At 36.9% G+C, this 23,915-nt stretch overlaps 1 protein-coding gene across 3 annotated transcripts in view; it reads right to left on the bottom strand.

Moving 5' to 3' along the window:
• Positions 1–322: 322 nt before the first annotated feature.
• Positions 323–23,915, bottom strand: part of PTPRC (protein tyrosine phosphatase receptor type C) — a 70,228-nt gene continuing 46,635 nt past the window's right edge. For all 3 annotated transcript variants that reach the window (XM_030033069.2, XM_030033070.2, XM_041127674.1), the window contains 20 exons: positions 20,615–20,814; positions 18,128–18,188; positions 17,288–17,396; positions 16,038–16,069; positions 14,739–14,854; positions 14,103–14,193; positions 13,930–14,006; positions 13,666–13,702; positions 13,131–13,228; positions 12,036–12,161; positions 9,911–10,068; positions 9,292–9,427; positions 8,433–8,582; positions 7,909–7,999; positions 7,420–7,553; positions 6,264–6,398; positions 5,811–5,933; positions 5,214–5,392; positions 4,401–4,536; positions 323–3,771 (listed from right to left, as the gene is read on the bottom strand). In XM_030033069.2, the coding sequence (XP_029888929.1) occupies positions 3,499–3,771; positions 4,401–4,536; positions 5,214–5,392; positions 5,811–5,933; positions 6,264–6,398; positions 7,420–7,553; positions 7,909–7,999; positions 8,433–8,582; positions 9,292–9,427; positions 9,911–10,068; positions 12,036–12,161; positions 13,131–13,228; positions 13,666–13,702; positions 13,930–14,006; positions 14,103–14,193; positions 14,739–14,854; positions 16,038–16,069; positions 17,288–17,396; positions 18,128–18,188; positions 20,615–20,814 (2,462 nt within the window). In that variant the 3' untranslated portion in view covers positions 323–3,498. The remainder of the gene's footprint in view (positions 3,772–4,400; positions 4,537–5,213; positions 5,393–5,810; positions 5,934–6,263; positions 6,399–7,419; positions 7,554–7,908; positions 8,000–8,432; positions 8,583–9,291; positions 9,428–9,910; positions 10,069–12,035; positions 12,162–13,130; positions 13,229–13,665; positions 13,703–13,929; positions 14,007–14,102; positions 14,194–14,738; positions 14,855–16,037; positions 16,070–17,287; positions 17,397–18,127; positions 18,189–20,614; positions 20,815–23,915) is intronic.

Here is a 23,915-nt window from a genome sequence, read left to right as displayed (position 1 = left end):
CAGCTGGTCAGTTTAGAGCAAGGGGAAGAAAGTGCTCCCTTCCCCAGCAGGCAGTGAGCTCACTGCCGCTGGGGGCTGCAGGCTCTGAGAGCATCAGCCGGCTCAGAAGTGGAGAGGGCGAGTTCATGGACGCCGGCTGCACGTACGGGTGGGAAAAGGAGCAGGCACAAACGCAGCAGTGGAAGCTGGGGTGTGGAAAAGCAATAGGGCTTTTGTCATCTCCTTGAACAGCATCCCTGACTGCCACACTTCAGTGGGCTGGCCTTTTTTGTGTTGTATAGCATTTACCTCAAGAATCATGACACAGCTGATATTCATAATGTACCATCTCTGAAAAAGATTTTAATGTAATTACCTTATTCATTACAGAGCACAAGAAACATAAAAATCTAAACAAAAGCAAACACACAGTTCATTCTCCACTGCAGTTACCTGACCAAGCAGAATCTTGTGGAGGCTCTGTGATCCTTCCTCTCCCCCAACTTCCCACATTGGACTCCGCTAACACAGCACCGTCACTTTTCCATACCCATTTTTCTATCAGCTTCTACCCAGCATATTGTGGGAGAAATCCAGTCCCTTTGGTCACATAAGCCCTTGATTACCCTCGTTTGTTGCTCAAAGTCCTCTCCCAGCTGGTCTGCTGCCTAGTTATTTTTATCCGGGACTTCAGATTATAAAACACTTTCAAACAACAGCTAACTCTTAGATTGAGGCAGTGGTTAGCAGCCTTTGTGCACCTTAGCTCTACTTGAGAAAATAAACGTTTTGCACCTTACTTTGCGTGTTTGTTTCTCAGCTTTTAGGCTATGGCCACTCTCCAGCCTGCTACCATGCTGTTCTTGCCCTAACAAAGCCAGAGCAGTTTCCTAGCAGAGCTTATTAGCTTGGGCTTCACGCCTCACCTGTAATATGCTTCACTGTATTCCTGGGAGATATAAAATTAGGCCTACAAGTGAATAAGCCAAGTGACTATGGAGCATCCAGCATAATGACCTTCTTCTACAAGCTCTGTGTCACCACCTTGTGGATTTTTGAAATTCAAATGACGATGGAGAAGGCAAAAAACCATCCCCGGTACATACGTAGAGAGTTCCTAGAAGCAATCAGAACCTCTAAGCTCTGTTAAGACAGGTGCCCTCAATTGTCACACTGGGATTTAATGAGATTTAATTGCACAAAGTGTTATTTACTTTGAAAATAATTAAAAGCCAAGAGCTCAGTTTATCCCCTTGTGACTAACTTTACTCTAAAACTGTTTTACACTAGGCACATGAGGACAGTTTTAATGTAAGGCTCTGTTTCCCTGATTAGGCTAACAGTGAAGACACGCATGAGGCAAAATTTAACAGTTCAGGACTTTTCTTTCAAAATGCATGCACAAATCAAGTGTTAACATGGCATGCATTTAAGAAAAAAAAAAAGCCATCAAATGAACATTGAAATCATTCTGGAAAACAGTTTAAGCAAAATAAAATCCTCCAGAATTTTTGCAGCCCAGGTGCTGCAGGAGCTTAAAAAGCTGTGGAACCATTTTGCAAGGAACTGAAGTGCATGAGTCCCCTCAGATTTACACAAAATGAAAATTTGAGCCTAATTTTTGATTTGGGAAACATTTTCCGTTATTCCTAATAGTGTGACTAGCCTCCTCTGTCTCTACACTCTTACAATAGGTAGCTACACTGACCTCTTTATTTTACTACCTGAACTACCTAGAGAGGCTTTACAGTGGCCAAATCTCAGAAGAAGAAGAAATTAGTTGTTCTCTATCATCAAAGGAGCAGTGAGTCGATCTGCATCCAAGGCTTTTTATTGTTTTGATCTTCAAAGGTATGCCAAATTTGATATTTGACATGTTCCTCTTAAAATAGCCAACAGGCTTTGGGCCTACAATTTTTTTAGATTACCTTCACATTTAGTCTCAAGAGCTTTTCCTCCAGAAGTGACCCCCTCAGCTTTGTTAGTTTGCCATCTAACACAGCTTCAGCTGAAAAGGTAGTTCAGCTGACAGTCAAGGGGATTCCCACTGCCTCTGTGACTGTTTGCTGCCACTTACTCAAGCAAGACTGCCGGGAAGCACTTGTCTGAGCTGATAATTGTGAATGAAATGTTTGATCTAGAGTAACAGCAGCATTAAATTAATGTTTTAACCAAGTGTGACTGTACATGTGCTTACATGCCTCTCTCTAAGTATTTTCAATTACGTTTTGTAAAGAGAGATTAGGAATACGCAGTGAGAAATTAGGAGCACTGAGTCTGTTGACTGACTGTTCCTTTAATGACTTGAAGCAAAAGAAAAATTAAGTTTCCTTCCTCTGTGATGAGAGAATCATGACACTTACCTGGGTTCACACACAGTTTTATAAGAATTAAATGGTGTGGTTTCCTACTGAAATTTGTAAATTTTATCCATGTATGGGATAGCACAAGATTTTGTGCATTTAGAAGAAAATGATCAGTTTGCAGAGTCCAACAGAACAAAATAATTTCCACCTTGTCAACAAGTAATTATCTTTTTTATTTGTTCTAAAAACAGTAGGCTAAAATCCAGCAAAAAATAGTAAAAATACCAGAACATAAAAAACATTGTAATGAAAAAAAAAAAAAAAATCCTGTACCAATTAAAATCTACAAGGTTTGGAGGAAAAGCATCTAAGTATTTTCCAATTCTGAAAACAAGCCAGATGCATTCGTGGAAGCAGTCCCTTTAAATAACAGTAAGCGTAAGAAATAGAAGTGCAAGCTCGCAGTATTTTAAGCTCTAAGAGTAAAGAGAATGTGTTTTCTATCAGAATCGTTGCAATCATTCAAATGCCAATCTCCAAACTCTTCTTTGACTCTAACATTGAAATCTCAGAATAATATATGTGGAGCAACAAGGACACCTTGAGGCAAGTTAGAAAAATGCAAAAATTTCTATTCCACATTGGTATAGGACGACTTATGGATTCGCTGTAAACCTGAATTCTTTGGAATTGCCAGATGATGTAAATTATAAGCTCTTAAAACTGTTTGGCAAAGTACCACAAGTTCCACGGAGTATTATTAAAGCAGTGCTTGGTCAGCACTCCTGAAATGCTTGAATATATGCTTACCAATCAGGTTAATTTACCTGCTAATAGTTTTGAAGACACACCTGGTTTTGCAACACACTAATCTTGTTCTGAGTTGCTTTTCTCCTTGTTACAGAAGTAAAAAAGTTTTCTTTCCACTGCTCAGCATAGTATTACACTGTACATATTTTTAAAAGACAATGTATAAAAATAGTGAAAAAGTTTCTGAAGAAGTATTAAATGCAAATCTACACAAAAATTAAACTTTCACAGTTCTTTGTCACTCTCTACAAGTTTCAAGTATTCCTTTAAATTTTTACCTTTGAAAAATTGATATAACAGTAAACATTTTCCAAAAAACAGGTGGGAAGAAGAAGAAATCTTATACTTCTTATTTTGTTTAAGATTTTAGCACATGAAAAAGCACTTTTTTCTAGTATAGCTTCTAAGTCAGAACTGCAGTTGTGGGGCCATTTGTAGAGCTTTCTGTTCCCTTAGTGCTATCTGCAGCCTTAAAATCATCACATACTTCAGAAAACTCATGTTCCTCTGGCGTTGATGGGGTAAGATCAATAGTTATCAAATCAGTTTCCTGATCTGTTTTTTCTACTTCACTGCAAAATTCAACTTTATCTTCCTGCTGGTTGTTCTTCTTTATTTGTCCATTCTGTGCAGGGTAGATGCTGTCAATGGTGTCATACAGAAATTGGTAATGTTCCTTAAATATATAGAGAAAAAGTTAGTATGAATGGAATGTTCAGAGCCCAAGAATAAACCCATTCTTTCTCTGTTTTCTCAAATTGTAGAAATGTAACATGCAGCTGAACATGCAAGTCTGCATATGAAGCAGCTTCTACAGTTTTTGGTGTACAGAGTGTTGCTTCTATGGTTTATTCTGATTTCGTGTGTATGTAATGTCTCTGTAACTGCCTGCATGATCTTCCGAGTTCAATCACTCAGTACCCTCTTGGTTCACAAAGTACCAGAAACATGGGGTTTAGAGTACCTAAGCTATAAACAACACATATTGTAAGGAGTCTAGGAAAGCCGTATAATAACCTGCCCCATATCGATGACACCTAGGCCTGGTTTGTTAGTAAATGCACAGTGTATGCCACAGAGACACAATTTCTTCAGAGTGATTTAAACAAGTCGATGGCTGCTAGCCTGTGAAATGGAGTTAGCCTCCTAATTGCAGAAGTTAAGGGACACTGTGCACATAGGTCCCTGAAGCAACGGCAGACACATCGATTTATACAATTTGTAATTTTGTAATATGTACCCTGCCACAAAGATGTTACAGAATTGCAGCTCTGGACATCTCACAGACTCCTAAGATTTACTTACAAAGGTGGAGACCACTCCCAGCCTGGTGCGACGAAGAGCTTTTACTACTTGGAAAACATCTATTACTTCTTCTTTTTCTGCACTTTCCAAGAGGGTCATTAAAGCACAAAATACACCACTCTGTTGTGATCCATCACTAGGAGATGATGTAAAATGTACAAGTAAATTTAAAATGTAAAATCAGCAAGTCCTCTGACTAAATGTTAGATTTATTTCAAAGTCTACATAATAAATTACATTTCCAAAACATTTTTTATTGGACTGAAATTGTTACAATTAAGAATATCTGTAGGACACACACAAGACATAGTTTATCTAGAGGCTACCTGGATCTCACGTGGCTACTTAAGGGGCAAGAGAGAAATTAGAAGCTTCAGACTTACAGTCTCAACAGCTGTTAGCAGGATTATCCTCTGCTTTAGATGGTATGCAAGGCTATTCCTGGAAATGGTCCTAAAAAAATGGGCTTATGTATGGCAGCGAGAGAGAAACCCAAAAGCTCTGCTGGATCCCCATTAGTAGTATGCTACAAGAGCACCCTGACCTAGCATTTCTTCTCAAAATACATGTACCAAGCAAGAGCAGCTAGCTCTGACCACCTACTCCATGACCATGCTTGCCAAAGAGATGTGTGCTCACTTTTCATCACTATAATCAAAAAGGTCAAGCTTGAGCAATTCAAGAAATCTTCTAGGGAGAGCTGAGTCTCCAGACATATGGAAAGGCTTGTGGGAAAAGGTAGGCACCTCAAAACTGTGGTTGCCATATATACCCAGAACTTAGAGCTAGGTTATGTGCTGAATTCAGACCCACCGGCAGTGGACGACAAGTGGGACACTGCGGGTACTTCTGTTGTCCTCAGTGACTGGTCTGGCTGGGACTTTTTGTTTAAGGTTGAGAATCATGCTGACTAAATCTTTGGGGTTTTCTGGCACATCCAAGCCACTCCACTTGTGATACTGATATTGATACACCTTCTGTGTTTCTTTCGTCTGAAAAACAGCAGCAGAGATGTAGTCAATGTTCGGGTTAAAGTAAAGATTCACGTAGTACATCTGTTGCAGCTGATTTACAAAAGAAAAATTATATTCCTGAGAAATTGCATGGTGATGTGAGTTCTACCTCATGAATATGAGGTAGGTAGACATCCAAGCTTTGCTCAAAGTACAAAAGGCAGCTGACGTCCTGAGACTCCACTACCACCATCTCAACGACTCACTAAATGGGAAAATTGAGATAATTTATAGCATTTATCACGATTGGCTGCTGGTGGGGAAGAGAAAAATATTTCCATTTCTTAGACCAGCAGGTAAGTGCAGTGGGAATTGTCCCTTTTCTTTCTTTAGGCTAAGTTTATAACAGGGAAACAAATTTAAAACTTCCTTTTGGAATTTGCAATGAAACTTTTACCTTCAGATGTGTAACATCAAATGCACGTATGGTATAGCTAGGACAACAGTTGACATCTGTCATTTGAACTTCTATGCCATCATACATTTGTTTTCCTTCTCCCCAGTACTGTGCACAGAGTTCCTAAAATGGGTGAAAGTACAAGTCAGTGCTTACCATTCAAACCTCCTTTTATTTTATCTTCCACATGCACTTACAGAACGTATTGACGTTAAAGTAGTAGGAGTGTCACTGTATTTTAAAATATAGCATCATATACTCTTCGCCTCAAGAGTAAATTTCATTAGAAAGTAAATTAAGAAGGTAAATAATGGAACAAATTATGTTGGAAATCCAAATTCCTCATCCTATGAAACAAGCTTAACTGGAGGAAGGGAATGAGAGAGTGCAGTGAAGTGTTTTCTTTGCCTAGAGAGGACCCTTAATATGTCAGTGTGAAGACGATGCTCTCACCTGATCTCCTTCTTTCAGCTCTGTCAGCATAACAATGACTTTGACTTTTCTTTGGAAGACCATTTGCCAGAAGTCAGAGAGAGTTTCCTGCAGTGGTCCCTGCGTTGCAATCATGGCTTTTGGACCCCAGTAACCCTATAAAAGAAATTGTTAACATTTTTTTCTTAAATTAATTTGAAATGTGATTGTCAAGCAACAGAACTCACTGTCATTTAAAGAATACCCAGTGAAATAAACTAATGAACCCTTTTGTTTATAGGGAAAATACGCCTATTGCAGTAGGCAATGGTCTTACAGGAATTCAACAAGACAAATGACATTAAACTCAATCCTCCTAACAACAGTATCACTTCCAGACTGACAACAAGGTATACTCATGCTGCATTGGGTGAGACCTCACCTTGCCATTTTCTGCACAGCATATTTTTAAGGGCTAAAACATTTAATTCTACACAGCTGTTTAATTTGACCACTAAGAAATTGAGTTTATACCACACAAAGTTGGTGTACCAGTCAGTTCACACTGAGCTACCCAAAAGTAAAAATACATTTACCCTGAACATATATCCTAACTGTGCAGCATTTTAAAGGATTTAGATAAATCGAATTTAGGTAGCAATTCCATTAAAATCAGTTACTTCATTAGTGACCAATAACTGCTCTCCTTCTTTTGGAGGTATATATGATACCAAAAAAACTGATGGCCCCAATTTTCACTAGTAGGGTTTTGTATACGTGAGTAATTATACTCACAGTTCACTAACAGGGAAAACATTAATATGGATCAACTTGTACTTAGGCAGATGCCCACTAATAGAAATACATGTTATCATGAGGCCAGTCTGAAAGCTAGTGGTTTTAAACATAACACACACATGCAAAAAAAGTGTTTCTATGTTTAGTCTCACTATTTGTGACTGCACAGTCTAAGGCCATGTAAGAGAAAAAGTTTCATCTTATTACCGCAGCAAAATGTAGAAGATTTTGATGATTAAAACTATAAATGGATTTGCCAATCAACTGCCAGATCTTTCTCCCTTATTCAGGTAAATCCTATTCTATTTGTGAAGCCAGTAAGAGAATAAGAGTTCAAGCTAGAATATAGTTTTAGCTAAAAGCTTGTGAAATACTTATAGTGGATCCTCTAAATACATACAGCTATGAAGGAAGCATTGATGTATTTGCTTGATTCCTCACAGTCGCTGTCCTCATCTGAGGAATCATCTGAATCACGTTCACCCTCCTTACTGCATTCATCTTCGTGCCTGATCGGCACTCGGTTAAAGTCATCTGCATGAGACAAAGTGTCACTGTCACGCCACACTGGTGCTTAGGTATAGCATTAGAGAGGGGCTGTTGCCACATGTGCAGGGGGGGAAATAGATAAAGGCCAGTCTTTTCACAACAGACTGCAGAACAAAGGCCACTTTATTTGAAATAAACTTAAACACTCCCAATAATTCACTTTTAAAAAAACTATTCTTTTTCAAAACACTGTGAGAAGTTTCTAATATTACAGTGTTGAAAAAATTAATCAAATACATCTCAGTAAGGTAATTTACTGTCCTTATCTTTTCAAAATTTAGTAGGTTTCCTTACAGAAGATAACAGATACAATAAGGGAAGGTTCATGGAAAATACTTACATGGAATTATGTTGGCATTCCTATTTTTGCTTTTATTTTCCTCACGATTCCCAATGTTCTGTGTCCGCCACCCCTTATAGGAAGGTAATCTCTAAAGAAAGAGGATGCTTGGTATTATGCTTGATTAAAATGGTTCCTGGGATCATTGTCACCTCTGGACACCCAGTCATCATCTCCCAGTGCCTCACTTCTTACTTTAATTCTTTAAACTTTGGTCGCATCTGGACTATAGTTTAAAAATGCCTGCTATATCATGTATGATGGCACAGGAAATCATTCACATATACACAAGTAATCATTCTATGCTCCCCATCTTTTTTAAAAATATTAATATCAAAAGCAAGAATAAAATTTCATTAATTTACAGCTTTTTCATGAAGGTAAAGAAACTGTTTCTGTGCCAGAGAAATAAAATACCACAGAAGTGATCTATTATGTATGGTATCTCTATCTCAGGACTATTGTGCAAGGCACTTTCTAATGTAAGTGGGAGGTAGGGGCACTAGAGTGCAATGCTTATTTACCTGAAACTCTGCCTCCAGCAGAGAAGGATCACTCGGAGGATCTTTCCTTTTCAGATTGTTAAGATAGGAATGCAGTTCTGAGAGACTGACCTCTGTTTCTCCATACTGATTGTATTCCACTAGTGCTTGATGGATAAGGATGTACTGTGACTGGTGTTTCCCATTTAAAAGGTTTAAAATTGAATTTATTAAAGAGTAAAAAAAAAAACAAAAACAAAACCATATCACTTTTTAAAACCATTATAAGAAACTATTACTCCCATGATGCTATTAGTATTAATAATATTAAGCATTAACGTTGAACAGGCATTAAATACAAGTATTAAAAATCAGAGTGGCCCGAAATTAGACACTTTGGAACACATATAGTGTGTTGGATGAAAAGTGTTCTGCAAATAAATCTAATGTCATTCAAGAAATATGCAACTGAGATTTGAAAGATCTGCAAAACAAGTAAGTTAAAAACATGCATTGCATCAGCCCTTAACTTTTGTTGTACTCTCAACTCAACTGAAAATCCCACCTAGACAGACAGTTTTTAGAATTTGAAAATTAAGTTTCACTATGCAAGCTCAATTTTGCATTTGCGAATTGTATGCCAAAAGCTGGATTATCAAATCTAAAATGTCCTTCTTGGCTTCCTTTTTTTAAAGCCTAAACTTAAAAAGTTGAAGTTTCTAAAAATGAAAAACTGTGTTGAAACTTTTTCTCTCTCTTAATATTCTTCAGAGCTATATTTTCTATGAACAACTTCAACTGAACTGTAGCAGTACCCAGGACTGAGCAGCGCACTTCTGAGAAATACTGATGAAGCCATAGCAAAGGAGAGTTCTAAGTGACAGGAGTTTTAGTGAGATACCTCTACTTGAACCATGAGGCACCGCTGCCGACGCAGCTTCACAACGTAGCCATAAACATCGACTCTGCCTTCTGCATCCAGCCCCTCCAGCATGGCATCAATTCCTATATATGTCCCAGTGCGCCCAACACCAGCACTGCAAAGCACAAAGGGATTTGATTTTCAAGAGGGAATGGCATCTCCCAGTCCCACTCAGAGTGGAGCAGTCAGTGAGAGAGCAAAAGTGCAAATGTGTAACAATGGGATATGAAGCAACTGAAACAGTTCTTGCTGTAAATTAATTGGCAACACAAACAATGATGAGTTTGTATTTTAATTATCTGTTAATGAAAGTAAAGGCCAATATTGCCAAACATGGTGGTTATAGCTAGAGTAGCCCAACATTTACCTGGCTGCTTTCCAAAAGTCCAAAAGTCTGTGTATCCTCAGAATGTATCTACCTGAATATCCTTCAGATCCTTCAGAAAACAGGCATTTTTATACATCTTTGGCTGCCTCACTCTCAAGTAAGCAAGTCACAAAATTTGGGATCAGCCAAATATCTTTGCCAGCTCCCTTTTCTGAATAGCTTCATTTCATGTTCATCTAACATAATTTTAAAAAACTAATATATATTTACCTGCAATGAACCACTATTGGGCCACTAAAAAAGTTGCTGAGAGCATTAACTCTGCGTCGGAGTTTGAGAAGCAAATGCGGATCCTCAGGGACTCCGTGGTCTGGCCAGCCTGTGAACTGAATGTGAGTGACATCTCTTCCAGCTGTCTTTTCTCTTCCCTAGACAAAGTGAAGTGTGGGGTTTTTTAATATATATATGTATATATATATATATATACACACACACACACACAAAGCCAAAATCAAGTGCAGATATACAAAGCAGAAGAAAAATAAGGGCAACAGTCATCAAATGTTGAAACTGAAATTTCAGACAGTGTGCTGTAATGTTGTAATCCCAATGGTCTCTCAGGTTATGACATTTTTCATATTCAACTTTAATTAAAAATTATCCATGAATCAGGAATACACAACTCCTCCAACAGAGGACAAGCAGGAGGTTCAAAGTGTTGCTAAAAATACTTTTTTCTCAGGTTAGCCTATGATCCAGAGTACAATATGTCTCCCCACGCTACTCATAAACAACTTGGCCAGTGTATAGTTCTGCTTACTTCAAGGGGTACAGGTTGGTAACTCTCTTATATCTCCTAGGATTAGCCTGCTGAGAGTACAACAGATTAAAAAAAAAAAAAAAAAGAAAGAAAAAAAAAACAAAAAAAAAAGAGAGAAAAAATTTAAACTGTAACTCAGGCTTCTACTGTTTAGAAGTAGATAGAAGAAAACGTATGATTTTCAATGAGACTGACTCTCTTAAGTCACTTGACTAAAGCTTAAAGCATGTCAAGTCTTGAGTCTTACTTTCATATGTTGCTGCTAAATTAAAAGAGAGGACATGCATTTTGATAACCATGATTATAAAACAAAACAGGAAAGACATCTCAATGGTATTCTTCTACTGGCCAAGATTTAGTATGGCTATATGGGCATTTCCCCAGTAATTTACCCCCGAGTTCTTACTCAAAGTTGAATTATCCAGTTGTGGCACAGTTATTCATACAGTTATTTGCCATTGTTTCAGTAATTATACATCACTGTTCCACCAGAACTGCAGAAGTCTCTGCTTTCTCGCCAGGGACCACTCAAATTAAATTCCACAACAAATATCAGTTTTATCTATATTAATATGATGTCAGCCAAACAGAGAGCAGATAGCTCTAAAAATATCAGTCCTCAACCTGCAACAATCTCATTTTTAATGTCAGATTGTTCTAGTCACAGAGTAATGTCTTTGTTAATAGTCAATTCTTAACATCCTGATATTTTCACCATCTTGACACTAAGTTACAACTTGCTTTTAATCAGACCACCTCCTGAGTAAATTTTAGTGCAACATAAGACAGCAGAATAGGAATTTCCAGCTGTAACCATGGATCAAGATGGATGGAATCTGTTGCTTGACTATTTTGCTGAAGATCTGTCAGCAGATTTACTCTTTGAGTCTTAATGCTTTTAGCTATGACTTACGCTCCATTTGCCCTCACTGAAATATTTTTGCAAAGGGCTGGAGGAGCATTTAGCCTTACATGGCAAATATTGTTCTCAATTATGCACAGAGCAACTAATGTGATTTCAGATGTGTAAAAAAGAGCAATTAACTAGCCTTAATGATTCTACACGTAGCCAAATGGTAATTTTAAAACACTTACATTTATAAATGCACTTGAGATTACCAGAATATGTAATCTTCCCACTGTACAATTATCACAAGGGTAGATAATGGTGCTTTATGAGTCACATTGATTTTACTTGCAGAAGGTTATGCTGAGATACACATAAACCAGTAAAATTTCTGTGTTAAAGAACAAGCTAAATATCTAAGGAAACCACAGTGTATTGAGTTTTCCTTACTTAATAGCATATTAACAGTTTCCTCTTAAATGTAGATTCCAGAGTACTAAGGAAAATATATTTTTAAGTTGGGAAATATGTCTGACTCATATTATTTGTAAGGAATGACACCTACATCTAAGAAGTTTTCTCTTAAACTTTATGTTGCTTAGGGAAAAACAGCATAGCATCTTCCATTGATATCTGAGTCTTCTCTTAAAAGGATCTCTCAACAATACCTACAGACTCCAAATAGACACTCCAATTCCAGTCAGTCTTACACTTTTGAATCAACTTACGTTTGTGATGTGTAGTTTCTGAATGACATAGTCTGGACATGTTTTACTTTCATTGATCTTCACAATGATGTCCCCATATGTTGCAGAGCCATTCTCCATTGATGGCCAGTACTGGGCACATTTGTTCTATGAAGATACGAAGTTAGGTGAGCAGCACGACAGCAAAGTGGCAGAGAGCTGAGAGCTAAAAGAAAGTCTGATTTAAAATAGACAGCAACTCAGTACAGTTTTTCCAACTTCCCACAGGTCTTCTCCTCTCCTGAAAAGGCTGTCACTGTTTAGGAAGTCAGCACTAAATAATTCCAAATATCCAACAATTCAGATCTCTGACCTGAAGTTTATGCCCGTGGAATTTAACTTGGAACATAAATGGGGAAAAAATCCTAATACTAGTTGAAAAAGTGAACAGTTACAGTTGCTGTTGCCTGAAGGCTGTAGAAAAGTTTGCAGCTACTTCTATGGCCTCTTTTTCAGTCTTCAGTGAGGGATGTTGCTCCTGCCTGCCTATAACATCAGCTTGGGGATGCTGTAAATCTGTACACTGCCAACATTTTCATCTTTAAAAGCAGTTAGAACAGCAGTTCCCCTTCTTCCTGGAATAAGGAACAAAAGCAAGCCAGAAGCACCAAATCTTCCAGTTAAAGGAAGGGCAAAGACAATGGATAAAAAAAAATTTCTGTCTAGGATTTACTGAGGGCATTGCCAGGATATCAGAAGATAATAGACAGGATTAAAATACAAACCATACCTTTTATGACAGGTCTGTGAGGAGCTAGACTTCTACCTTGGGCCCTTTTCTGGATTTATTAGCTGTAATTTGGAAGCTCACCCTCTGCTACTTATAGCTGTGACTAAAGTGACATTTTCTGATAAGACTGGTAATTCCATAAGGCAACACTGTTTTGGCATGCTTTCCAACATAGGTTCTGCCACAACAAGAGAACAGCAAAGAATGAAAACAAAGTACTAAGAAGAAAATGTAATTCACCACGGCACAGCAACCCATTCTGTTTTCAGACAAAAGAAGGATGGAAAGATGGATGGATGGATGGATGGATAGATGGATTCAAGGATGGATGGATGGATATTTCTCACCCTCTTTCCTTCCTCACAGCGAGTCACCATGACAATAATTGTTGCCTTCTGTTCCCAGATCATTCTCCAGAAATCATCCATGGTTTCATCCTTGGGGCCTAGCAGGAGATATTTAAGGCAGTTTTTCAAAGAGTGCAGCTACATGAAAAAATACCTGCCTTCTTGACGTGCTTAGCTATGAGGTCTGAAAAGCTTACCATAGATCATGCAGATAACAGCCACATGCTTGATTTCATTATGACTGCAGCCATTAGGCTACAACATTTTATAAGTCTCATATATATCTTTAATGCATAGCTGTGAAATCTGAAAACTTTTGGTGTAAAATTATACATCATGAGAAATCTGCCTTTGAAGTACAATTTATTAATATTCACAGAATTTCCTAAGCAAAAACTCATTGGCAACTTTTTCATATTAAATTTCAAAATGTCAGATTTTCAATTTTTCTTTAAATTTGCTAATACTTTTTTACCACTCTCTAACAAAAAATGGGTGAATAAAGAAAGCATATTCTTTTAAGGTTAAAAATTACCTTGTGCAGCAATGTATTTTCTTGGTTCTTTGAAGCCCTATAAAAAGTACAATGTTATCAACTTTTAGAAAGGAAGCATGAACAATTTAAAAGATTTGCAACTTTAAAAATAAATTCAATATGCAACAGTCCAATAATACCGAATACATTACAAAGATGGGAAGAACTCAAATGGAAATCCTCAAAGGTGTTTGATGCATGAAATGTACAGACTACAGAATTTCTTCGATAGTGCCTAAGACTTTTAAAGTAGAAGTCACTCACATCAATATAACTTGCATTGATATAGTCTGATCCTGGGTCTCCTGGGATCTCTGAGAGCTCAACACGGTTATGATCATCTGTTTAAATCATTTAAAACAAAATAATTCTATTATCTCAAGGCACTGAGAAAACAAATATTTATAAAACGTGCAAAAATTGTAACAAATACTCACATGGAAGGATGTCAATGTAACGGTTTTTGTTCTGATTATGGGTTTTTTTGGCCTCCTTTATTGAAAATTTAGTGAAAACTCTAGGAATACTCTGTAAAATACAATATTTCTTTTATTAGGTAAGCATATATTTAAAATAGCTTCTACTTACAGTCAAATGCATATGGAAGCAATTTGGTACTACTGAGTCTGGAAGATAACATTCTGTTTCATATGATACCACTTCATATATTTCTTATATCTAAAATAAATTTATTTTCCCTTAATATGAATAATATATATCACCACAATTATGTATTATTTATATCCCCATGGCTATGCAGTAAGACAGGGTACTAAAAATATGCATTAAAAGATAGTTTAGAATGAGAAGTATTTAGACTGTGTATTTTATACTTTTGCTGAAAAACACCTTCAGGAGAAAAAAAAGAAGTACCATCACCTTACAATGAGGAGAGCTTGGTAGCAAAATTAACTGAAGCCTGTTTGACCTTAGATGAGAATTCACTCAATTTTCTAGATTCTTATTTTTTTATTTATTTATAACCAGTGCATATACTTCAAACATGCTCCAGAACACAATTCTTCCAACCACCTGGCTACAAATCTGTGGTATATTTTGAGCCAATGACAAACCTGAAATTCATCCAAGAAAAGCCTTCCTTCATCAGCAATCTTCCTCTTGTATGTGTCCAGCAATTGCTCTGAAGGTATTGGCTCTATATTCAGAAGTTGCCTGTCATCATCTTTAACTGTGTAAATATGTTGAACGTTTATCGTTACTCACTTTGAAAATGTAAATTACATTTCAAGAAACGTGATTATCTAATTCAGATAAATTAACAAAAGGACAAATCTCTTTATTTTAACTACGCTTGTTTATTTTTCAAAAAAAATGGTGTTGCCGGAGCCAGCTGTGAGCAAACAGGCCCTGGGAATAACAGAACTTGTTCAGCCCTGCCGCCTGACTGGAGGCACCTCAGGAGGAGGCCACGTGCAGGGACATTGCATTAACAGCGTTTTTGAACAAAGTGGCGATTGTCACATTCAGGTCACAGCAACAGCCCCAACACCCACAACAATAACATGGCCTCGTCCTCTACTTCAATTCTGACCATTTCTCGTCAGTGGTGAAAAGGATTACTGTGTAAACAACCCACAAATGTAATAACATGTATTGCCTACTTTTCCAAATTTTCTCCAACTTATTCTCTGATTTGCAATAATCTGTAATATCATCTTTAATGATAAAGTAATGACTGAACAAGTTTTAACATCTTTAACTAGACATTTATTAATTTTTCATTTACATTGAAAGGATTTTTTTTTTTAACAACTGTGTGTCTAAGCAAATGGATTTGAATATCAACACAGTATTACTTCCCATTTAATGCAGTTAATTTCTGTGGGCTTGAATGTCATAAATCATTTTTTTCTTGGAGCTTTCTGGTACTAACTGATTCTGTCTTTCTTCATAGGCTTTGAAATCTTGTGCAAAAAGTTGCACATAATGTTCTGTGTCAGTCTTTGCAATTTGAAAGCCTTTAAAATTTTGCAGTAAAAACCGACTGGCTTATGTTTAAATTCTTGCTTTGAGAAAGGTGCACAGGAAAGGGAAATTCTGGTTGAAGCTGTATTTGATTTTGGACTTACTCTCAGGGTTAAACATATTACAACCATTGTCTGTGATAAAAAAATTGGGTTTGTAATTAAATAATAAATAAGAGGGTTTTAAACACTGACAAACTTTCAGTTCATTTAAGTATAAATACTTCTGCTATATATTTACTGAAGTATTTTTTTTTCTCCAAATGAGGTGTTATCATGTTGATATTTGTAATCTATGTATAAAACCTAGAAAGTAAACAATCAAAGGTGGCAGCAAGACATGCAACTAATTTTATTTCTACTTGCTAAATATATAAAGAGAGTCACCTGCAACAAGGTTCACGCCTTCAGAAGAATTGCTGTAAGAAACAAAAACAGCTGTAAAAGCTTTGACTAGTAAGACATATATATGATAATGAGTTAAATAAAAACTGTTTTGTATGTGAACACCAAGACTGTTCATAACCAGCAGACTGCATTGCAAGCTCTCTGTGAAACAAGAGTGCTACAGCTGGGACTTAACAGGCCCTACACAGAGGTGGCTGGGACCCTTGCATTCCTACTCTGAGCACTACTGAGGGAGAGAAACAAGGGAACCACATCAAACAGCTTTACCGCTTGCATGATTTTGTCCATATCACCTGCAGCAAACATGCCTTTAATTGCTTCACTGGAGTGACTGCTCACACCATCTTTGTTTCTCTTGCTAAATAAATGACAAAAAACTAACACATACATAATATATAATGAAATTAAGTTTAAATGCTAAGTAGCCAAGAACAAGCCAGACTCTCTGGAGCTGTACAAGCAAAAATTAGTTTTGCTTCCCTAAGCACAAAAGTTTGCATCTGAGCAACAGCAGCTCCCTGTCCAGCTAAGGGGAAGAGCAGGGAGGAAAAGGGGCTGGAAGAGATGGGTCCCCAAGTTCTGCTGTTGCCAGAGGGCTGAGAGGTTTCTGAAGAAATTGCCCTAACTCCTCCGTCTCTACCAGCAGCAAATGCCCCCTCACACATTGCACTGCCTCCCTGCACAGCAATAGCAGCAGTGAGCGTGGCTTTCCAGGGCTCTGACACAGTCATAAGGGAAAGCAATGACCATTCTTCTATCACCATTCGCTGTCCTACAAAACTGCCAAGTCACCTAGAGATGACCATAATAAACAAAGCCTCCCTGAGATATTGTTTTGGGTGAATAAGCATTTGAAAGAGTTCCAAGAAAGTGTGTATTATTTTCATTACTTTTAATTTGAATCATGAAGGAAAGGTTTTCCAGATATTTGTGAATATTTTTTCACAAAACCAGTGACAAAGCATTTTGCTCTAGCAGATCAGTTCTGTGCCCTGAGAAAGGGTATAGCAGAGAGATTTTAAATCTATTTCATTGTATTTGCATTCCCAGAAAAATCACCAAAGTTGAGTTTCTTCTGAAAGGGTTAAAAGGTAAAAGGATGTCTTTTCCCAGTATTAATGAAATATCAAACTTGTAACATTATTGCACTACCCGTTGGGAAATCTTGTGGAAAAACAGGAAGCCCCCCCCCCATTTATATAAGAGAGGGAGAGAAACATGAAGCTTACCTAAGCTTTTTTTTGTGAAGATCATAGATTTTGTACAGAACCAGTAGTAAAGCAATTGATGTCACAACGATCAAGAATGCCAAGAACATAATCAGGGCTTTAGAATTATCTAGCAACAGAAAAAGAATACATTTATTATTTCTTGGATACATAATTCATGGAAATTTTTTTTTCCTTTTTTTTTTTTAATCTGTATAATTCCTAGAACCAGGGCCCATTGATTTTTTTGTGACAAGAACTAAACAATTATTTTTAACTGTTTAGTTTAAGTTTGTTATTTGAAAGCACCAAAAACTTTTAAGCTCACATAAAAGGAGGGAATTTTATTTCTTCATTAAGGAAACTTTCACTTAAACTCTCCATGTCCACCTGTCAAAACGCTACAACTCACTCGCTGGGTCAGCATTACCAGGCTTGTCTCCTGCTCTGTGTGACCTGTACACCTGAGCAGTGGAGCTCTCATCTGCTCCTGATCTGGGAGTTGGGAATCCCTGACAAGTCACAGATGTTCAGCTCCTCAAACACGGGATCTGAATACAGGAAAATAATCCTAAAGTGCGTAATTTAAGTTAGAGAAAGGAATTTCTAGTTGCATTCAAATGTTTCCTGAAGAAACCACAGCTGTGTAATAATTCTGAATTACAGTCAATGACTTGTCAACATGATCTGTTACATTAATGCTGAATGAGCATATTTTTTCAAATGCAGATCAACTATTAACTATAAAAAAGGCAGTTTGGATTTTTAATTAGGAGCAATTGTAACAGAATTCACAATTCACACTATTACTCTACACTATGCTAAACTCTAAAAGTAAAAATGCTGTATATATTTACTTACATCTGGTTCTTATGCTCTTCTTTACTGGCTGCCCTCTATGTTCTCCATTAAACACTAAGATCTGCATGCAGTGGGTGAGAATAATAGAGATGTTAAGATATAACAAGTAAAAATTTCTGCATAGATTTTTTTAAAAAAGCAAAGCACAATGGATATTCAAAATACATCCATCTGTTTTCAATGAATCAACTTCATTACAGCAGGATCTGCTGTCAATCTTTGTATAGCCATTTAGGTGGAAACCTGAGCTGCACTATAAGTTACAGCAAGATCTAGAACCAAAAATATGTAGATGACTGGGAAAAAAAGATAGTGAAATAAGAGACATTTTACAAAATCAAAATCAGATGTATCTCAAGGAACAAAATCAAATTTATCGCTTATCAAATCAAAATGAAATCTCTCAAATCTGAAAAATAACCATGTGATATGTAATAAAATGTCATTATTTTATTTGCTTCAACAGTAATGTACAAATAGTAAACTGATTTGGATATTTTTAATACAAGTTCCTGTTTGGGAAGTAATTCATAAAAGGTTAAATTATAGAAGCCAAAATAAACTTTTAAATAAGCTGCTTTCTTGCGACATTAACTTTTGGGTACTTTAACTGGTGTTAAAATACTAACTTTGTTTAGATGTGTTTATATTTCATAATATATTTTATGTTTATCCAATCTTTTAAATTTCCTTAATAGAAATTCCTATCAGATCTAATAGGCAGCTTGAAGTTGGTAGTTCAAATATTCACAGTTTTCTTGTGAAGAAAAATTAATCTTACGATTAAACTTAAAGATTTAATACTAAACAGTGACGAATACTAACAGGACTGAATAATAGTAATTTTAATAGTAATATTCTCCTGCTGCAAATCAACCAAAAGGGGAGGAGAAGGGCAGTTAGCACCATTGCTGGATGCAGGCTGAGCTCTTGCTAAGCCTACCCGATCCCTTAAGAGAAACTTCTGAAGACTCTGAGCACTGTGTCCCAGCTCCCACCCTCTGCTCTAAAAGGCCGATGTGTTCGGGGCGTTGGTGGTTTCTGAATTCTGCAGCTGGGAAGAAAGCCATGGTAGGTGGCAACATCCAAAGGAGTAGCAGAGGTGGCAGAGAAAATAAGCAAGAAGCTTCTCAAAGAGCGAAAGCTAGAAACCTAGTGCAGCAGTCAGGGTCAAAACATCACTAAACCAAAAAGTATGCTGGGTAGGCTCCTGTTTATTCCCTGAACAATTCAGTGTGCAGATAGAAGGGAATCATGACATCTGCCAAGTCGCACAGGTGATCTGTTTTTTTCTCTTGGGCCTTCCATAACTTGACCCAGAATCCTTTCATTACTAGTTAAGGCCATAAGGCTTTCTCTGTTTTTCCAGTAAGAATTGGGCAAAATAAGTTTGAAGCAGAAGCCAGGGTTTAAAGCCAAGCAGAATCCAATTTCTGCTGTAAGACAAACTGCTTACTGCAAGTGGTGTACAAAAAGCTTACAAGAGTGCAGGGGTCTCGTACTATGGGGGCAACACAAGCATCTTTTACTCCTACAGGACTTCATCTTTATTTTACAAATACAAAGCTTTTTGAGCAGAATCTGTTGGAAAAATACTGACAAAGCCCTGGAACAAAACCTAGACTATTCAAGTTCTCCGATACAGCATTTCCTCAGGAAGACACAGAGAAAAGAGGAAAAGATTGTGGAAAATGAGTGAAACTGGTTCCTAAAAGTAATAAAACTCCATCATTCCTAGTGATTACTTTCTTACCTAAACTTTACTGAGAGGAGCTATCAGGATATAAAAAATATTCCTACTGGCCACATTAAGGGGATCACACAAGACCATTGGCTTTGCAAGCAACAACTGCCAAAAGGGTAAAATGCCTGAAACTAGAGAAAATAGCAGGAGGCCTCAGGAAAGTGAAGCTTGTAAACAGAGGATGATATATATTGTATTGAAACAAGGACTGGCTTGTAAAGGGCTGATGTAAGGACATGCAAAAGGATCTGAACTGCTTAACACTAACTAGTCCCTGAAGCATCAGAAATTTTCACAGTGAAAAATTCTGAACAATTTATTTCTGAGCAATTATCTCAAGACTTTAATCCCATATTTATCCTCTGATTGAAATGACAGTCACACATACATTAAATGAAATGTGTTTTAAACACTAAAATATCAGTTATACTTAAGAAACTATTTTAAAATGTATGGAGACCCCAAATTTCTTTCTGTCCCAAGTAAAAACAATCAATTCAGCTTCTATTTTTCATGTTGTCAGAACCTATGTGGAATAGCACACAAGGGATTGATTGATAGGCTAGGCATATATGCATTTTATTTCTGAAGTAACAGCTACTTCTTTACATTTGTGGCCTACAGATCGATAGATTAACTCTTCTGCCACCATATTTGCCTTTTTTCCTAAAATCAAGTATAACATGTTTAAACAATGAAAATACAACAATATTATATATATATAATTTAATAAGCCTACTTACCGTAAATGTATAGTTTGTCAAGTATGAGAGATTTTCTCTTTTAAAATCACAAATATTGTATCTGGTGTCATTTGTTCCATCATTTTCCCAAGTCAATTCAAATACTGTTTTTGCTCCATACACATTTTCACTGCTGCACTTAATTTGGACAGCATTATCAGCCGTCAACGTTGCACTAACATTCAACACTGGCTCTGGTTCTGTTCACAAAAGAAGTGTTACTGGTTCTATTCTCATCATTTCAAACAAAACATTTCAACAGCTGTATGTGTTCATGTCTGTCTGTTAACTTCTCTCTTAATAATTTCATACATTTTCTTCCTTAAAAATTTCAGTCCCAATTTAACAAGATAAATAAAATAAATTTTTAATTAACCATAGGCTTATCTGAACTGGAAAAGATGTGAAGTGTAACTGAAAAGGCTGGGAAGATCAGAGCTCTACTGACAGTCGGGCTGCAAAGATAATATGATGGCAACTATCCCTCTTGCATCTGACATCACTTTCTCATTTAAGGAACATGGGACAACAGACAATCAGGGGAACAAACAGTTTTCTGTGTGTGTGTATGTTTCAAAATTTCTGTAAATGAAATTTCCTACCAGGAGTTACTAGTATGTTTTAATATTTGGAATAGTATCCTTTTGTTTAAAGTGTCACATTGTCTTAAAGCTGGCCTAAAACCAAAAACATTTTACTTTTTAATGATAAGGAATCTGTTAAGTCTAATCCGTGTTTTCTAACTCTAATTTTGTATGTTGTAGCAAATGAGTTTCAGACTGTGAGCACCTTTCATTGAGAGCTTATAAAACCTTTCAGAAAGTAAATAAACTTCTGTGTAAGGCAGCTCCATTAGCCATACTTCAGTAGAACACCACCATGGAAATTTGCTTCAAAATCACTTCAATTTGCAAGCTAGCATATTAAAAAAAAAAAGTAAAAGGCAGTTGCTTTATTCATCATATGAAGTGCTAAGATGTGTGAGGCTTTATGAGCAGATCAAATATCCCATGGGCGGAGTGGCAGGATATTTTACTTGTCTGAGTGTGTGGTTATGATGTATCTGCTCATTTTTATCCAGAAGGCAGATTTGTTAGATTCCTATTCAGCATACTACTGAAAGGCCTGTGACAAGGAGAAAGTGAACATTTCTGGAGGCAATGTGTTTGTTGAAGACGAAAAATATTTTACGAAATGTAGGGTTTTTTCTACTTCCAAGGAGCTGTGCTCTACTGATATATTCTCTTGTTCAAGAAGCCATAAAACTCTTCCACTATCTGCTATGATCATGTATCAACTGTTGTAACAGTTGAAGAAGGTTTAATAAATACCATTAATTCATGAAGGCAAGCAACTTGTTATTTTCTCAAAAAATAAGGGAACTGAGGTTGTTTTCCAGACCCATAAACTTATATTGTGGACTATAATCTTCACCTCAGTTATTAAAATATGAGTGGAGCTGCAGAAAGTGGGGGCTCCAAAATATAATGTGCTCAAACTAGACTAGCATAGAAAGAAAAATCATGATCATGCTCAAATTTGGGCTGTCTAAAAATTAAAGATATTTTTCAATTTCTGTTACAGTTAAGTCTCAGATCAAATGGTTTATATTATCAATCAATTCATTCATCAGCTTTTTTTCTCCATGGGGCTTCAGGTGATAATTTTGATCCCTGTATTCTTCCAAATAGAAAGCAAAATTTGTTAGCTCAACAACCCAGACCAATAGGGAGATCCCAGTGTTTTCATGGATTCTCTATAAAAATGGATAAAAAAGGTCTGTATATTCCACAGAGGGATAGGATTCAAATTCAAAACAATAGTCTGCCAGAAGCTGCTGTATTTCCCAAAGCTCTACAGAAACACATTTAATAAAACAGCAGATTTAATATTCTTATATACACATTTCTACATGCTATTCAGGAGTGCTAAAAGCAACAAAAGATTTAATTATTCCTGCCATTACAGGGGGAAAAAAAAAAAATCACCATTTTAAACTATCATTACATCACTAGCAAAAAAATAATATTTTATTTTTCACTTAAAAAAATAGTCCTTTGCTTATTCAGTGAAATTAAAGGAAACATTAATTTAGTGTCATACCAGGTGTGTGGATTGGCTCACAGTTCACAAACGAGTTTCACCATGTCTAGTGCACACAGGCAACTCATGGCAGGGGTTAGGAAAGTGACCCAGCCTTGAATTGCCTTGAGGCCCTGTCTCTCTGCAGAGACAACTCCCGGGGAGCTGTGTAGACAGCTTAGCCCTGGGTTGTCTGATAAACCCTAAACTAAACAGGGCGGTGGCTGTGCCATTCAAAGAACCAAAACCTGAGCTGAGCCTTGAAATCCCTTAACAAACAGTATGCCCTGAGTCTCAATCCAACCACTATTCAGTCGCCTGAGGAAGCAAGGTAAAAAAACCCCAAAACCTGGAGGGTTTCAGCTTCAGTTTCAAATGACAACCTCGTGTAGTCAAACAATCACAGACCAGCAAAGGGAAGATAACGGGAAACTCCACTCAGATATACATAATCCATTTAGGCATATATCATGATCCACTCAGACATAGTCATACACACCATTCCACAAGTCAGGGGATAAAAACTCTAAGATTCAGGTTGGAGATGCGGGAGTCACTTCTCCAACTATACAGTTGGCTTGTGAAGGAAACCCTTCCCCCCCTTGATTGGGACGCTGGTCGAGGTAGCTTCCCTGGGATTGAGAGCTTGTGGCTGTCTGTGAATTGCTTGTGGTTGTAATAGTGTACTACTCTTGCCTTAAAAATTGCAATAGTGCATTCCTCCACTGTATCTGTAAAACCTGCAATAGTGGCGTGTTAAGTCTGTAAGTGAAGTTCAAATAAATCATTTGCTTGAACCTTGTAGTTAAGTCTGCGAGTGAAGTTCAAGTCGTTTGCTTGAACCTTGCAGTGAAGTCCTTTTCCATCACACCAGGTATAAACCATCAGTTTCCCTATAGCTGTATCTCTATATTAGCTGAGTCTGGAGGTGGTGCAATTAGAGCTAAAAAAGTACTAGAAGAAATTAGATAAACATGTTTTTTTGGGTGGTTTTGGTTTTGTTTTCTTTTGTTTTTCTCAAAGAAGGAATTAAAACAGTATGAGGCTCTACATCTGAAGATTAAAGGGGGAAAAAATACCCCAACAAAACAGAAAGAGCTGAGTCTCTATTATGCCTTGTCTGCATAAGGAAAATATCTGCAAAGTCTGTTGGGGTTTTTTTTTTCAGCTTTTCTTGTAGTTCTATCAATTGAACATGTCTGGCAAACAAAGAATTAGG

Source organism: Aquila chrysaetos, chromosome 12, assembly GCF_900496995.4.
Source record: "Aquila chrysaetos chrysaetos chromosome 12, bAquChr1.4, whole genome shotgun sequence".
NCBI lineage: Eukaryota > Metazoa > Chordata > Aves > Accipitriformes > Accipitridae > Aquila > Aquila chrysaetos.
Note: the sequence above shows the minus strand (reverse complement) of the source record. Positions and strands in the feature narration are given on the sequence as shown.